This window comes from Sturnira hondurensis, unplaced genomic scaffold, assembly GCF_014824575.4.
Source record: "Sturnira hondurensis isolate 20B ecotype Veracruz unplaced genomic scaffold, ASM1482457v3 Scaffold0009233, whole genome shotgun sequence".
Classification (NCBI taxonomy): Eukaryota; Metazoa; Chordata; class Mammalia; order Chiroptera; family Phyllostomidae; genus Sturnira; species Sturnira hondurensis.
The window spans coordinates 1-16,400 of record NW_028081864.1 but is presented as its reverse complement, the minus strand read 5'-3'; the positions used below and the strand labels follow the sequence as shown (position 1 = coordinate 16,400).

At 50.3% G+C, this 16,400-nt stretch overlaps 2 protein-coding genes and 2 pseudogenes across 3 annotated transcripts; 1 reads left to right on the top strand and 3 right to left on the bottom strand.

Moving 5' to 3' along the window:
- Positions 1-124: 124 nt before the first annotated feature.
- Positions 125-1,066, bottom strand: LOC118994332 (GTPase IMAP family member 6-like). Its single transcript, XM_037056986.1, has 2 exons — positions 980-1,066; positions 125-837 (listed from the first exon to the last, which is right to left on the bottom strand). The coding sequence occupies exons 1-2, from the start codon at positions 1,064-1,066 to the stop codon at positions 166-168; spliced, it is 759 nt and encodes a 252-aa protein (XP_036912881.1). The 3' UTR covers positions 125-165.
- A 1,146-nt stretch (positions 1,067-2,212) lies between these two features.
- Positions 2,213-3,018, bottom strand: LOC118994331 (GTPase IMAP family member 2-like; annotated as a pseudogene).
- A 67-nt stretch (positions 3,019-3,085) lies between these two features.
- On the bottom strand, positions 3,086-8,468 carry LOC118994334 (GTPase IMAP family member 2-like; annotated as a pseudogene).
- Positions 8,469-11,235: 2,767 nt separating this feature from the next.
- LOC118994335 (GTPase IMAP family member 6-like) lies at positions 11,236-16,211 on the top strand. 2 transcript variants are annotated; one of them, XM_037056987.1, is made up of 3 exons: positions 11,236-11,503; positions 13,145-13,247; positions 15,548-16,211. In XM_037056987.1, the coding sequence occupies exons 1-3, from the start codon at positions 11,333-11,335 to the stop codon at positions 16,168-16,170; spliced, it is 897 nt and encodes a 298-aa protein (XP_036912882.1). In that variant the 5' UTR covers positions 11,236-11,332; the 3' UTR covers positions 16,171-16,211. The 2 variants fall into 2 exon arrangements, with proteins under 2 accessions (XP_036912882.1, XP_036912883.1); XM_037056988.1 differs by having other exon boundaries at positions 11,243-11,503; positions 13,145-13,229.
- The last annotated feature ends 189 nt before the right edge of the window (positions 16,212-16,400 follow it).

The window sequence follows — 16,400 nt, the reverse complement described above, 5'->3', positions numbered from 1 at the left end:
AGACAGTGCTCCTTTAGGAGACGTCTGTGGGTTTTCTCAGGTGCCCTGGATTAGGCCCAGCCCCTCCAGCCAGGACTCTGCACTGGTGGCTTCCTCAGAGCCTCCCCCTGGGCCCTCTGCCCTCCCTGCCCTTCTGTGCACAGGACTGGCGGCTGGCAGCACTCGCTAGGCCTCCTTGCTGTAAGGACGGCCTTCGTGTTCCCACAGGATCACCTCGATTGTCTCCATGAGCTCCGCCAGCTGGGCCTCCTGCCCCGCGCCATCTGCCCTGTTGTTGAAGCCACAGTGGCGACGCGCACAAAGCACGTCCAGGCGCGCGAGCTCCTTGTTGTCGGTGTCCTTCAGATACTCCTCCAGGGAGCCGCCCTCCAGGTCCTCCTTCCGGGTGAACACCAGGACGGTGTGGGCCAGGACGCCCACCCCGAAGACCTCCTGGAGGCGCCTGACCACCTTCTGGTCCTCCTGTGTGAAGCGGCCCAGCTGTGACACCAGCAGCACTGCGTGTGGCCCTGGGGTGCAGCAGGCGATGGCTGCCCAGGGGCCCTGAGCTGCTCCTTCCCGTGAAACCCCAGAAGACAGAATATCGGGGGTGTCCATCACCTGAAGCTCCTTCTGAGCCCAGTCTCGGCAGCCATGCTGGAAGGTCATAGTCACAGGTCTGGCGCTGAGTTTGGATATGAAGGCTTCCCTGCCCAGGATGCTGTTTCCTGTGGCGCTTTTCCCACTTCCACTTTTCCCCACCAGCAGGAGCCTCAGCCTCTCCTGGGTCTTTTCCTTCTCCTGCAGATCTAGAAGCATCCAGACAAAATCAGGGGAATAGAAGTTACAGCCCACGCACTCAAGACCATCAAACAAAAGGCAGAAGGGTGATTGTGACAGTTAGGTCCATGAGGAAGCTTCAGATACTAATCTCTCCCAGGTAGTGTCCACTGGGGTCATTATCCTGGAGTGCTTGGGCCACTCCCCTCAGACTCCTGACATCCTTCCCCCAAAGCTGTGGCTTCTCCAAGTCAGGTGGTTCCAGCCACTCAGGCATCATGAACTCGATGAAATGTTCTGGGATCATTGAGTCCCTGAACACAGCGCCCCCTCATTCCTCATACTCCTCTCCAGACTCAGGGCGGTGACCCCCTCACTAGGCTGCCCCCCACTCCCTGAGAGCAGATATCAGGCCCCTTCCAGCCTTCTCATGCTCTCACGATTGTGACCCTTCAGCCTCTCCCACACCCTGTCTCTGCCCTGTCCTCACTGCATGGTCCATGTCTCATTCCACCTGGTGACCACAGGTGACTGTGTTCTCTCCCCTGGTGATCCCACATAAGGAAAGGCCAAGGGGAGATGGCTGAATACCTTGTCTCTGAAGAAAGGACTTTGATGTCGGACTGGCCTGGTCCTCAGTCCAAAGTCATTGGCGTTTCTGCCGGAACAACCCTTCTCAAGCTGTCAGTGAGTTCACCTGGATGGCCTTGTGTTGCAAAAATCAGGACACTCTCATGACAGACACCGGGTGCATGAGTGTGTCTGTGTGGGCTGAGTGGACATAATTAGTTTCACTGTTGAAATGGGTCATGTGTCTACTTACCACATTCTGAGGAAAAGACCACTGAACAGAATGAAAGACATGGGGTCTCAGGACATTTACATTTTATCTTTTTATTGTTATTTTATTATATTCAGTAGAAATTGCATTTTAAAAGATTTTTATTTATTTATTTTAGAGAGGGGAAGGGAGGGAAGAAGAGAGGAAGAGAAACATCGATGTGTGGTTGCCTCTTGCACATCCACTACTGGGGGACCTAGCCTACAACCCAGACATGTGCTCTGACTGGAAATTGACCCAGGGACCTTGCGGTTCATGGCACTCACTCCACTGAGCCACACCAGCCAGGGGAAATTTTATCATTATCTTATTACATTCGGTGGAAATCAGTGTTTCCAAGAAAAAGGAGTTCCCAGGAACACCCAACTGGCTTTAGACCTTTGCAAACAGGAGGAATTTTATGTTTAAGCTTTCAAAAGGTTTGGAATTATATTTCAAAACAAATGGTCATTTTTAAAATAATTTATTTCATTGATAAATTGGGTGATGGTAAGATTTAAAAACTTTGCCAGATCTCAACCATTCACTGATGTCTGGCCCTGCATTTTAGTGAGAAGGCACTGGGCTTCACTCCCTCTCTGATGGTTACAGATAATTGCTGATCAGTAACTGTCACCTGGGAGTCTTGCATTCCAAGCCAGTGGTCTTCCCAGGGGTTGTCACTAATTTTTTTAGTATAATTAAGAATAATCTACAGAACAAACTGCATATACCACAAAGTAGAAAAAATGTTCATATTCTGAGCAATACACAACATAACAGAGGTAAGCCATTGGATAGACAACTGACTACAAACTAGAGCACATACTTGCCTTTTGATTAGGGCTCTTTTTAGGCAATTGCCTTTGGCCATTGTTATGGCTCCTCTCTGCTTTTCCATGTACTTTATGAGAGTCCCTTTGAAGTCCTCTGATTTTTCCTCTGACCCCTCATGTCTACATTCCAGCCCTGTGCTGTACAGCTCATTGGTACAGGGCTCCCCACTTCTCTCCAAGTCCATCAGCTTCTTCACTTGGTTTTCCGCACCGTTCCCTTTGGCTCAGTTACTAAGGGCACGTGGTTGCCCCCAACACATGTCTGCCAGCCTGCCTAGGGCTTTATTTCCTGAGTGGTGGATGTACTCCATCCAGGAGCCTCCCTTGTGGTCCTCCTTGTGGCTGAAGAGGACAACTATGTGTCTCGTGGCACCATCTCCAAAGACCGCCTTCACCTTCCTCACCACCTGCTGGTCCTGGTCAGTGAACCAGCGCAGCTGCGTACCAGGAGAAGCACGTGGGGGCCTGGGGCCCTGAGCAGGTAGCACTTCTGCACCTCTCCGTGCAGGGGATCGTAGTGTTCCTTCCCGGAAAACAGGTCCAGTGTGTCCAGTGTGACCNCTTTGCCAAATCTCAACCATTCACTGATGTCTGGCCCTGCATTTTAGTGAGAAAGCACTGGGCTTCACTCCCTCTGTGATGGTTACAGATAATTGCTGATCAGTAACTGTCACCTGGGAGTCTTGCATTCCAAGCCAGTGGTCTTCCCAGGGGTTGTCACTAATTTTTTTAGTATAATTAAGAATAATCTACAGAACAAACTGCATATACCACAAAGTAGAAAAAATGTTCATATTCTGAGCAATACACAACATAACAGAGGTAAGCCATTGGATAGACAACTGACTACAAACTAGAGCACATACTTGCCTTTTGATTAGGGCTCTTTTTAGGCAATTGCCTTTGGCCATTGTTATGGCTCCTCTCTGCTTTTCCATGTACTTTATGAGAGTCCCTTTGAAGTCCTCTGATTTTTCCTCTGACCTCTCACGTCTACATTCCAGCCCTGTGCTGTACAGCTCATTGGTACAGGGCTCCCCACTTCTCTCCAAGTCCATCAGCTTTTTCACTTGGTTTTCCGCACTGTTCCCTTTGGCTCAGTTACTAAGGGCATGTGGTTGCCCCCAACACATGTCCGCCAGCCTGCCTAGGGCTTTATTTCCTGAGTGGTGGATGTACTCCATCCAGGAGCCTCCCTTGTGGTCCTCCTTGTGGCTGAAGAGGAGAACTGTGTGTCTCGTGGCACCATCTCCAAAGACCGCCTTCACCCTCCTCACCGCCTGCTGGTCCTGGACAGTGAACCAGCGCAGCTGCGTACCAGGAGAAGCACGTGGGGGCCTGGGGCCCCGAGCAGGTAGCACTTCTGCACCTCTCCGTGCAGGGGATCGTAGTGTTCCTTCCCGGAAAACAGGTCCAGTGTGTCCATGACGACCAGTGCTCTTTCTCCCCAGCATCCCGAACTCTCCCTGCAGCTCTTCAGTCTGGGAGGGCAGCTGGGACTTAAACGCTCGCTCCTCCAGGATGCCGTCCCCTGTGGCACTTCTGCCCATCCCTGTTTGCCCACCAGCATGATTCTCAGCTCTGATCCACTGCTGTGTTGGCTCTTCACGTGTGATCCTGGTAAGAGCTAGTTCATCCTGTTATTACTACGCTGGTCATGTCAATGGAATGCTTTTAGTGATAAGGAGTTATTCTCACATATGAAAAAGATCTTCTCACAATATATTACATTTATGAAAGAGAGGCTAACTCCACTATCCAATAAAATAAGTTAGTCATTTTAAAAAATAATTATTTTATTGTTGTTCAATTACCGTTGTCTGCATTTTCCCCCAACTACTCCCCACCTCACCCCAGCCAAACCCACCTCCCTCCCTTGCTTCCATCCTCCCCTGCCCCCAGTGGTTTTTAAATATTTGGATTTCTGTAGGACTCCAGCGTATTGCCATGTTGGATCCTAGAAAAACCTACTTGGGGTGGGGATGAGATGGATTTAGAAACAGATTTCATCATGCAAAGCTTGCCTGAATCCTCATTCTGGCCCTCTGAAAGACCAGTGTCCTGAGGATCAATGACATGGAGCTAAACTGGGGGTCCCAACTCCAGTGGGGCTAACTACCCCAACTCTGCTCAGAGGCCAGGGAGGGGAGCTGCACCAATGAGATGACTGCACCAGGGAAATGCGGGACGATCTGTGTAAAACGATTCTCCACAATGATTAAAGAGATGGTAGCTTATATTCCACTTAGGACAGGATGATTTCTATAGAAAATGGGCACAGGACATGGCGAGACAGGTATGTGCACCTGAAGTCGCTTTCTTACCCGACTAACTGTTCATTTGTTCCATTGCGGCCCCCGAGGGACAGGGACATCAGACACCAATGGAGCAGCAACAACTGCCTGTTACGTTCCAGTACCGAATCCGGAAAGACCCTTGCAGTCCTGGAACACGCCCACAGCCAGGCCTCGTTTCTTTACACGTAGCTGACAAGGTAAATGGAGAGTTATTCTCTGTGTGTTACAGGGAAATCAAGTCACTTGCCTAAAGTCACGCTATGAGTCTCTTGTTTGAATCTGGCAACATAGCCAAAGTGACGAGGCACAGAAAACGCAGGCCACATGTTACACCCAAGTTCTTCCCGGTAAGAGCTGTATATTATTGACTTTATGCTAAGGACCCTCTCTTTGTCAGCGATGTGTAAAATAAATTGTATAAAGTTTACAGTTCCTGTAAAGTGGTTTCACTTAAGCCAAAGGCCTTTGCTCTAAATTGTTTCCCTTAAAATAGGATGAGTTTGTTCTTAAACTGTTTGGAGTGTAACTGGGAAGTAGCAATCAACACTGCAGAACATTTGCATGTGGGGGCTCATCTGATTTCCTGAGCAGGGGCTGCACTGTGGACCCATCTTGAGGCGACGTGGGAAGGAGCCCGGCGCTCTGCAAAGGGCAGTCTGACTGGGATGCAGCCACGGTAGACCCCACTCCATCTCAAAAGCTCAAGTTTGAGTGGACACTCAGTGGGAAGGTGAGGGGTTTCATAATCCCAGGGACCAATTGCAGATGTCAATCTTCCCCAGGAAGGACATTTGAGCTGCATAAGCGTCCCTCCTCAGCAGAAGCCAATGGCCAGACAGGGCTGACACCTGGTGGCACCCCCAGTGGCTGGAGGAGAAGGTCCTTTTGTTTCATATCATTCCTCTGGGTTCGGAGACACAAAGATTACTTTTCTTGCTTCATCCTTGGGCCACTGAGAAGTCCCAGCAGAGTTTTAAAGATCTCCCTAATGGCCCTGGCTGGTGGGGCTCAGTTGGTTGGAGCATCATCCAGTAAACCAAAAGGTTGCAGGTCGCCAGTGGCCACAGGTTTGATTCCCAGTCAGGGTCAGGGCAAAAGCCTAGGTTGCAGGTTTGCTCCCAGTTGGGGCGTGCAGGAGAGGCAACAGATATTTCTCTCCCTCTCTCTCTCCCTCCCTTCTCCTGTCTCTGATCAGGTGAGGATAAAAATGAATAACCAAGTCACAACCCTCCCCCCCACACACAATGAAAGATCTCCTGGATGAAATTTCTTCTCGGCCAAGTCTCTCCACTCCTGTCCCTTCTGAACACTGGCCCATGACCATCACGGGGAACGCTTTCTCTGTTTCACCGCACTTGGCTCTTCTAGTAAGTGCGGTGACTGCAGTCTTGGGTGCAGGTTAAGACAGAAGTGAGGAGGAGGGGAAGAAGGAACACCTTGGCTGGGCAATGGGGAGCGCTTTACGTGCCCCTGTGGTGTTTACAAGTCATTGTATCTTGTGGTTCAAAGCTATGCTGGGAAATGGGTCAAGGCCTCTGTCCCCCATGAAAAATATACCACAGATTTCTTGAGAATAAACATGAAGATGCATTGGACAATAGTTTTGTGTAAAAGGTTTATTTATAAAGCAGTAATGTTGAACGGAATGACAGAATTTTGAATATCTGCGTTGTCCAGCATGGCAGCCAGACACTAGCTAGACATCACTCCTGAACCCTTGGAATGTGGCTGGTGTGATGGAGATGATACATTTCAGATTTTATTTGATTTTAATTCATATCATCAAGTGGCTTCATGTGGCTAGTGGCTGCCATATTGGACAGTGAAGTTATCAAGAGTATTATTTTTAATAAAAAGGCACAAAACATTGTGTTTGTTTAAGGAGAGGGTGCACAGGCTAAAACAAACATGAGAAAATGTAAAGGAAAAGGAAAATATTGACTTAATACTGAAAAATCCTAGCCACTGGGATGGGGAGATTTTTACTGATGGGTTGACATGGCTGTGGCCTCCTTCGGGCCCATGCAGGAGTTTTCAACACACCATTGTATATCAGAATCACTAAAAATTCAGAGGATGTTTGAACTAAGGTAGCCCTCAACGTTCCAACTCCCATGATTTTAATGTTCCTTATAAACAACTTTACCCAAAATGCACTGTTTGAATTGCAAATCCACTCTTGCAAGTGTGGCTGTGCAGACTGTAAAGACCAGCGCATTGCCTGTGAGCCTGGGAAATAGGACAGAGCAGGATCTCTGTCCCTGCCTCAGGTGCCTCCTGACAGCAACCTGTCCTTGCCCCTCTTCTGAGGTCCTCCTCAGTGACCTTCCTCCCTGTCTCTGCCCCCAGCCCCACCACCCCCTTAGTGCATGAAAACAAAACAACTGTGACTGTGGCCATAGGGAGCTGCACAGGGCCTGGGCCATGCACTTCGAGGTGGTTTCCCTTCTTGTTCGCTTGGAGTTCAGCTGTCTTAAAAAAGAACTGGGTTTGGGTGTTCTGGCCAAGGCTGAGAAACAAGGATTTCTGGTTCAGCCTGTGACAGGAAGCCATCAGACCGGGGTCTGCTGTGGAGGCAGCTCTGTCCCCTGAGGGGGCAGAGACATTCTCATCTGGTGTGATCTGAAGGAACCAAAAGCACCCTGCCTGAACAGGCTGCACAGCCCACTGCCCCTGAGATGCCATTCCTCTCTTGGGAGTAAAAGTTTTCTGCCAGGACAGTGGGTGGACAAGGAACACACCCACAGAAAAACTGAGAAGGAGGGCAGTGGAGCCAAACACACACCTGAGTAGTTCGAGCCAACAGTTCGAGATCCAGGTCCTCAAATGCCAGGTACTGGCTGGAAGACTCCTCTGGTGGAATCAAGGCCCCCTGCTCTCAGACGGGCAGCACCTTATGAAAGACATGAGCTCTAGCCCTGGCCGGTGTGGCTCATTGGGTTGGAGTGTTGTCCTGTAGCAGAAGGGTTGTGGGTTCGATCCAGTCTGGGGCACAAGTCTAGGTTATGGTCCCCACACACAGGAGGGAACCGATCGATGCTTCTCTCTCGTTCCATGTTTCTCTCTCTCCCTTCCTTCACCTTCCTCTCTCTCTGGAAGCCATGAAGGAGTGTCCTTGGGTGAGAATAATGAAAATAAATTAATTAATTAAAATTAAAGGAAAAAAATAGATCCACTCTGCAAGTCTAACTTGCTACCAGTTATCAGTTCCCAGGCTTGAAAAATCACCTGTTGAAAGTGCATAGATTGATCAATTGCTCTCTGCTAACTCGGGGTCTTCCTCCCACCCCCAGACCCTCCCCTGCTTTGAGAACCACTGGTCTAGTGCACATTAAGTCTGCCAAGTAGCTGCTGTTACTAGTTTCTGGGACTCTGGGGACCAGATCAGGGCTGAAGCCCCAGGTCTCCCAGCTGACTGGGGTGCTGATGGCTGACAGCTCACCATGGACCCCTTGTCTCAACGGTAGGCTGAGAGTGGAGTAGTCTCCTTCCCCAAGGACGCCCCTGACTCCCAGGGCAGCTCACGGTTATGACAGTTCTTAGGACTGACCAAGGCCTGACCTCTTGCCCCATGTGGGGACAGTGTAGCTTCAGCTCCTGTGAGCATGACTGAAGCCCTGTTGTGACTCCTCACAGCCCGGGGCTCCTCCTGTCCAACTCTGCTTCCTTCACTGTCCCTCCCACAGCCTTGGGTCCCAAGAGCACGCCAGAATAGATTTCACGCACGTACATCTTCATCTCGGAATCCGTACCCATGGCACACAGAGTCTTGTCTTCCTCCCTGACCTGAGTGGGGGCGCTCAGGGGGCACTGGGGAGCAGGGGCCCTGGCTCAGCATCATGCTTAGTAGAACTTGAGGGAATTTCTTAGTGCTATTGTATGCAATTATTTTAGTCTTTCTGGAAGCTGGCTACACTTATGGGTGTACTTACATTTGTATTTTAGAACCACCTTTCCTCTCCAGTACACAAGAAAAACATCACAAGGGGTTTAAAAATAATCTCCATTGAATTAGAGTCCTCACTACAGGGAGAAAACTTTCTGACATGTTTACAACAGAGATTTCCTCTCCACGTACTTTTGTTCCTTTTTCTGTGCTGGTGCATTTTCTTCCTTTTTTTCAGCTTTCAGTTTCTGCTGAAGTATAATTTACATGGACAAAAGTGCATATTTGACTTTGCAGCTCTCAGAATGGTCACAGACTGAGCAGGACTGAGTATCAGCACACAGATGAAGGGGCAGAACACCGTTAGTGTCCCAGCATCTCCCGGGCCCTCCTGGGGTGGCCTCTGGCTGGACTTCTAGCAGACCAGAGTCATTCTAGCTGTCCTTGTTCTTCACATGAATGGACTCATGCACTGTGTATTCTTTTGAATCTGACTTTTTTTGGTTTATCATGGAGTTTCTAGATATGTTCATATTATAATATGTAGCAATAAGCTGTGCATTCTCACTGCTATATACTGTCCATGTGTGACTATAACCCAGCTTTTATATATAATTTATGATATGGATACATAATTTATATCATTAACCTAATGCCTTTGGGCTATATTATTTTCATTTTCATTTTAAAATATTTTCAGCTACTTTATCTTCTGGCTTTATTGAGGTACAGTTGACAAATAACAATTGTATATATTGATATGCACAGTGGAATTCTACTCAGCCATGAAAACACCGGGCGGCATGGATGAACCTAAACAGTATCATGCTAAGTGAAGTGGGTCAGACAGAGAGAGACAAATACCATATGATTTTACTCATATGTTGAATCTAAGGAGGAAAACAAACAAACAAAATGCAAACAGACTCCCAGAAACAGGGACCAGACTGATGGCTGCCAGCAGGGAGGAGAGTTGGGAGTTGGGTGAGGAAGGCGAGGGACGGAGAAGCACAGGTTGGTCGTCACAGAGCAATCATGGGGGTGTGAAGTTCGGTCCAGGGGTAGAGTCAGTAGCACCATAATAACCACGGAGGGGCCCACTGGGTGCTTGAGGCAAGACGGTAAGTACTTTTGTATCTAAACTCAGAGGAGGTGCAGTGAAAACACGGTGTATAGGATGTTTACCTGCAGTGTGGCAAGTGTGTTCACACCAGCAATGCCAGAGACACGTGACTAATGCATTCTTTTCTTTACAAAATTTCCAGAGGAAAAGGATGGGATGAAGCATTCAAGTCACTGAAGGGGGGTCGCCAGGGCCTGAGCATGCAGAGAAAAAAGACACTGTGATACCACGAGGAGGAAACGCTGAGAAGTGACTGTATTTGGCCTGTGTCACCTATAGGGCGAATGAGGAAGGGAAAGTTAAAAACAAAAAACAAAAACAACCATGACACAGCCCAGGGGCACAGGCCCACTGAGAGTGAGAGTTGACCACAAGGTCAGGCTCACGCTCCTTCATGCCTGACCACCCCCTGGACTAGACTCCAGGGTAACCACAGTAAAGTGAAGCTGAGAGAAGTCTGAGGGACAGACTCTATTTAAGAAGATGTCCTTTAAGAAGTATTGATGGACAGTTACAGAACAGTCAGGGGGACGTAAAGCATAGCCCAGGGAATGTGGTCAATAATATTGTAATAACTATGGGTGGGGCTTGGTGGGTGCCAACTTTATCAGGGGGTCGCTTATCACTTTGTACGGTATGTCAGTGCCTCACCACTATGCTGCACACCTATAACTAATACAATGTTGGATGCAAGCTGTCATTTAAATAAATCAAGAAAGAAAGTTTCAAAGCTCAACAAAAGAGGATCCTCACTGAAGCCCACAGACCCAGGCGAGACTACACACTACAGTCCCGGTATCTTCCACTCCTCCCCTCTGTCACACCCAGTTTCAGCATCAGGAAGCAAGCTAATGGGCAGGAAAAAACACAGCTCGAAAACACAAAGCCAGCATCAGGGCTGCTCAGCTATGTCACAGATCTGGAATTGTCAGATACAGAATTCATGTGAGTGTGCACACACACATATGTGCGTACAGAAAGATGTATTTATTAGAAGGAAGATTACTTATGACAGTGAGCTTGCTCACATAATTCATCATAAGCAGCTGGCTCATGTGATCATGGAATGCACATCCTGAGACCCGCAGTCAGCAAGCTGGAGACCCAAAAGATTACAGTGTCACTCCCACCTGAAGACATTTGGCTCAAGACTCAGAAGAGTCGATGTTCCAGTTCAAGTCCAAGGCCTTGTTCTGAGAGAAAACATTGAAAGGAAGGATCAGTCAGGGGAAGAAAAGAGACAAGGAATTTCTGTCATAATAGGGAAGGTGTAGGATAGCTGTGTGAATCCCCTGTTCTCAAAAAAACAGGCCAGTAAAAAGCCCTAGCATACAGTTTTCGGAAGGGCCTGCTGCTTTTTTTAAGCCTCTGAGTTCTGCTTAAGCTACTTCAGAATGAAAAGAATTATATTTTCCTGCCCTTGTTTTTTCCGTTTGCATTACTAAGGCTGCAGACCAAATGCAAACTGCAGTGCACTTGACTCAGGCAGGACTGGCCCTGGGTGCTCCGCCCCCTTCCTGTTTTCAGTTCACAGCAGACAGCGGCTCTTTCCAGCGCAGCTTGGGAGCTGAGCGGAGCGTTCCATCACATTTTCCTGAAAAAATAGAAGCAATGTCCCCATCTTGTTCAAATGCCAGTGATGCTACCTTCAATTCCTCTGGTCACAGCTCCCAGAGGCCCACAGAGTCAGCCCTGAAAGGAGAAAGTGATGACTCGCCAGAGGACTTGGTCCTGGGGGCCAAGAGTCAAGACTACTCCTCTGGTCCAGTGGCCAGCAGGGTGGTAAGTCCAAATGCGTGGGTGAGTGTGTCTGTATGTGTTGTAATTGTGTGTCTATGTTGTGTACATGTTGTATTTGGGAGTGTGTGGTATGTTTTTGCATGTGTTGAGTTTGTATGTTTGAGAGTGTAGGTATGAGTGTTCTGTGTGTTGTGCGTGTTATGTTTGCATATGAGTTGTATATGGATATTTGTGTGTGTGCTGGTTTGTGAGTGTAAGTGTGTGCTGTGCTTGAGTGTGTATGTGTGGACATTGTGTGTTGTGTTTGTGTATTACATCTGTGTGTACGCATGTGTGGTGTGAATGTGTGTGTGTGTGTCTGTGTGTTTGGGAGTAGATGGGTGTTCTCTGGTATCTGTGTCGTGTTTATGAGAGTGGGTTGCTTTTGGTGTTTGGGTGTTGAGTCTGTGTGTATCTTTGAGGAACATTACAAAGGGCCGTGACTAAGAGGTCAAGAGGATTCTGTGCGTTCCGGGTCCTGCCTCAAACCCCCGGTTCGTCTAGTCATGGGGAAGATGATTCTGTGGGCCCCACTCTCTTCCTGAGAAACAGCGGGGTGATGTGCCTGCTCCCGTTCTCGAAGGAGACAAAGCAGGAAGAGGGCGGAGATGCCAGGCACTGTCCAGGGAAGGATCTGTGGAGGCTCCATGACAGAGGTGTCCCCACACTCCGGGCCTTCATCTGGAGACACTTCCTGACTCTGAACGCCTCCTAGTGCCCTGCATGTCCCGGCGGACAAGTCCTGGGCTGCGTACTTCCTGTCCCTAGGCCACAGGGGAGATGGAGCAGAAGCAGGGAGACGGGCTGCTGAAACAGGGAAACTTATCTGTCTGTGAGGCGGTGCAGGAGGTAGCAGGCACACTGCTCTCACCCCAGAAGGGTGACAACAGGTCCTGGTAAAGTGACAGGACCCTCTCTGCAAAGACTGGGGTGTGCTCTAGAAAATGTCGTGGAGTGGGTTCAGATGCTATAGGAACCATGGGGATTTCTAGTTTAGGCCAACATTTCATACTGTGGGGACTCTGAGGCCCAGGCAGTGTGACCACCCTAACAGATGGCCATGAAGTTGGGCACTGAGGTCCCCTGGCTCCTAGCAGGACTGTCCCCACACCGTGAAGTTCCTGTGCCAGGGAAACAGACCTCCTCACCATAGCACCTGGTCACCCATCTCTGAGCCCTTGGCCACCTTCTCGGCCTGGTGGTCCTCAGGGGTCGTCCTAGCACCAGGACCTGCCCCCAGGCAGCCCCACACCACAGCTTCCTCTCACAGCCCCAGTCTGGCCATTCGTCTTTCCCCCAACTCCTGGAACAGACCATCACACCTGCTTCTGCATCTCTGCTCCTTTCTCCTCCTCACAGGGGAATCCCAAGACCATGTGTGCATCTTAACGCCATTGTTCATTAGACTGTAGGCCAATGGCTCCTTCTCCATGAAATCGCTTAGGCTCACGATGGGAACTGAGGAGCTAAGAGAGAGGAACAGGGTCCCTGAAGGAGGTAGAGAGTGTCTCAGACCTTCTTCCCCCTCCTCTGTGGGTCCATCTCCCCAAAGCAATGCAAACACTTCCTTCTGGCAGGAGAAAGGCAAAGCCGGCTGCCTTGTGAAGTGCAGTTGAAACTAATACCAGCATGCTGTTTCCCCAGGTGGAGGATGAAGAGTTCGAGATGATTCTTGAGGACAGCCCCACAGGAGAGCCGTCCCAACATCCTACCCAAGACCTGTGGGCAGGTACCACAGCTTTGCAGTATAGGTGGCCCTGAGGGAGGAGTGCACAGGGACGTGGGTGTGCAGGGGTACTCTTGAGGAGGCATTGGAGTGCAACCAGCCATGGCTTCACCCTGCATGGGGCCCTTGGGTGGGGCCTTGCCTACCCTACCAAATAAGAGGGAAAGACTCTGAATAGCACAGTGGCAAAGAGGGGGCAACAGACGTCTTTAGCCACGCCATCAGGAAGGTGAGTGTGAGAAGACTACTCCCCATGGCAGAGGCTTACAAGCCAACCAAGCCCACGGGGGCAATGGGCTGACTCTGGTGGGGGGCGCTGAAGGTCAGCAGGGCCACCCAGCACCACTGAAGGAGTGGCTGCCTCTGTGTTGGGCTGGCCCTTCCCCAGGGCTCTCCCCCAAGAGCTTTTGTGTTGGGGTCAGGGCCTTGAGAGTCATGGGTTCAACCTCATCATCTAATGGGGGCAGACAGAGTTAGGGAGTGCTGGCAATGTGTCCATGTTCTGGGCCTGAAGAATTTATTTGTGATTCGTTATGTATTTGACACTAATGATTTATTTACTGTATGAACTTCAATGGCCTGAATTATTGGGAGAAAGCCCTATTAATACACTGCATGGGAAAATTACTGATACAAGAACTGATGCTCGATCTAGTCATTCTCATGGCAATCAAGGTTGAATATTACCTTTAGAATCCTCTCTGCAGCCTGAGTGGTGTGCTTGGCATGCATTGGCTCCTGGCTGTCCAGGTGGGTGTTCCGGTCTTGTCTGGCTCTAGACCGGCGAGGACGGCAGGGATGAACAGTCTGCTTCATGCTTCTTTGACACTCCCCCACCCCCGATTCACCCACATTGCTCTCAAAGCCACATGGGGGAAACTGGAGGAAATAGAGTCCTCAACCAGAGATGGTTGCCGGGCACACCAGCCAAGGACACCAGGCATGCCTTAGGGGGCTTGGCTCTGTCACTGAGACACATCAATGTCTTCACTGTGGAGCAGACGTGGAGCCCAGAGGGGCCATTGGGCACCTGTCTGTTGCTCTGGGGATGAGCTGAAAGGACAGGGGAAGGAATTCTCTTCCCGTCCTCAGACCCCAGTCATTTCTGAAACCCTAATATCAGGTTTTCAATGTCAGACTGGCATGCCCATGTCTCCTCTTTGCCCGTCATCTTGTATTCATCTGGGCAGGAACATCCAGCCCAGATGTCCAGGATGGAGACTAAGACCGTGCCCCCAGGGAGCCTGTGTGCAGTGGGGCCCGGGGTCTGGCTGAAAGGCACCATCCTCCCCACAGTCAATGTGAAAAGCAAAGGGAAGTGATGGGGCCAGGCACTTGGGGGCCAAGACACAGACACAGAGGCTGCACCTCTGCCCCTCATCATCAGGGACACCCAGGAAAGCCCAGGGTCCCCCATTCATGATGGGCTGATTCTATCCGGGTGAGAAGAAGTGACCCTGGGAAGACGTTTCAAACCTAAACATAAAAATGTGGTATTCTACCACATTATCCAGCAATTGCATTCTGGGTATGTGCCCCATAGAATCCAAACAGGAACTCAGACCTGCATTGGTTCACTAATGTGCGAAGCCACGTTATTCACAGTAGGAAAAAGTGGAAACGGCTCGTGCCCACATGGGACAGTGAACACAGTGTGGTCTGTCCATGCCAGGTGGTATCATCCGGCCTTGCACGAGAAGGGAATTCTGACCAGGCTGCAGGGTGGATGAGCCTTGACATCACTGTGATGAGGAGTGAAGGGACCCAATACAAAAGGTCAAAGTATATAAGACAGAAAACTGTACTTGAATAAGAATTAAATAAAAATAAAATTTTAAAAAAACCACAAAAGGTCAAAGTGCAGGGACCCAGGTCTCTGAGGCCACAAGAGGAGCAGAAGAGCACAGTTCATGCAGACAGGAAGTAGGCTGGCAGGGAGTTGGGGCTCAGGGGGAGAGAGGTATGAGGAGTTGTCTCTCACTGGGACAGAGTTTCAGTTTGGGGCGACAAAAAATTCAACAGATATGTAAGAGTAATGATCACACAGCAACGTGAAGGTGCACAGTGCCACTGAATTGCACACCAAAACCCAGTGACAACAGGGATTTCAATATGGTATCTATTTTCCACCATAAAACAATTTTTTAAAAAAGGAGCCTAGGCCCAGAGCTGGTCTCCTGTACAGATGTCACTCCTGTCCCTCCTCCTAGCAGACCCAGCGCCTGGGGTCATGAGCATCCAGGGCTGAGGATAGTAAGAAGGTTAAACGGGGTTCATGGACTGTAACACCTATTCCCCTGATTTTGTCTGGATGCTTCTAGATCTGCAGGAGAAGGAAAAGACCCAGGAGAGGCTGAGGCTCCTGCTGGTGGGGAAAAGTGGAAGTGGGAAAAGCGCCACAGGAAACAGCATCCTGGGCAGGGAAGCCTTCATATCCAAACTCAGCGCCAGACCTGTGACTATGACCTTCCAGCATGGCTGCCGAGACTGGGCTCAGAAGGAGCTTCAGGTGATGGACACCCCCGACATTCTGTCTTCTGGGGTTTCACGGGAAGGAGCAGCTCAGGGCCCCTGGGCAGACATCGCCTGCTGCACCCCAGGGCCACACGCAGTGCTGCTGGTGTCACAGCTGGGCCGCTTCACACAGGAGGACCAGGAGGTGGTCAGGCGCCTCCAGGAGGTCTTTGGGGTGGGCATCCTGGCCCACACCGTCCTGGTGTTCACCCGGAAGGAGGACCTGGAGGGCGGCTCCCTGGAGGAGTATCTGAAGGACACCGACAACCAGGAGCTTGCGCTCCTGGACATGTTTTGTGCGCGGCGCCACTGTGGCTTCAACAACAGGGCAGATGGCGCGGGGCAGGAGGCCCAGCTGGCGGAGCTCATGGAGACCATCGAGGTGATCCTGTGGGAACACGAAGGCCGTCCTTACAGCAAGGAGGCCTAGCGAGTGCTGCCAGCTGCCCGTCCTGTGCACAGAAGGGCAGGGAGGGCAGAGGGCCCAGGGGGAGGCTCCGAGGAAGCCACCAGTGCAGAGTCCTGGCTGGAGGGGCTGGGCCGAATCCAGGGCACCTGAGAAAACCCACAGACGTCTCCTAAAGGAGCACTGTCTGACCATGTGCCCAACTCCAGTGGGGACAGCCATTTCCTGGGAGCCTCCCCAGCCCTGGGTCCACC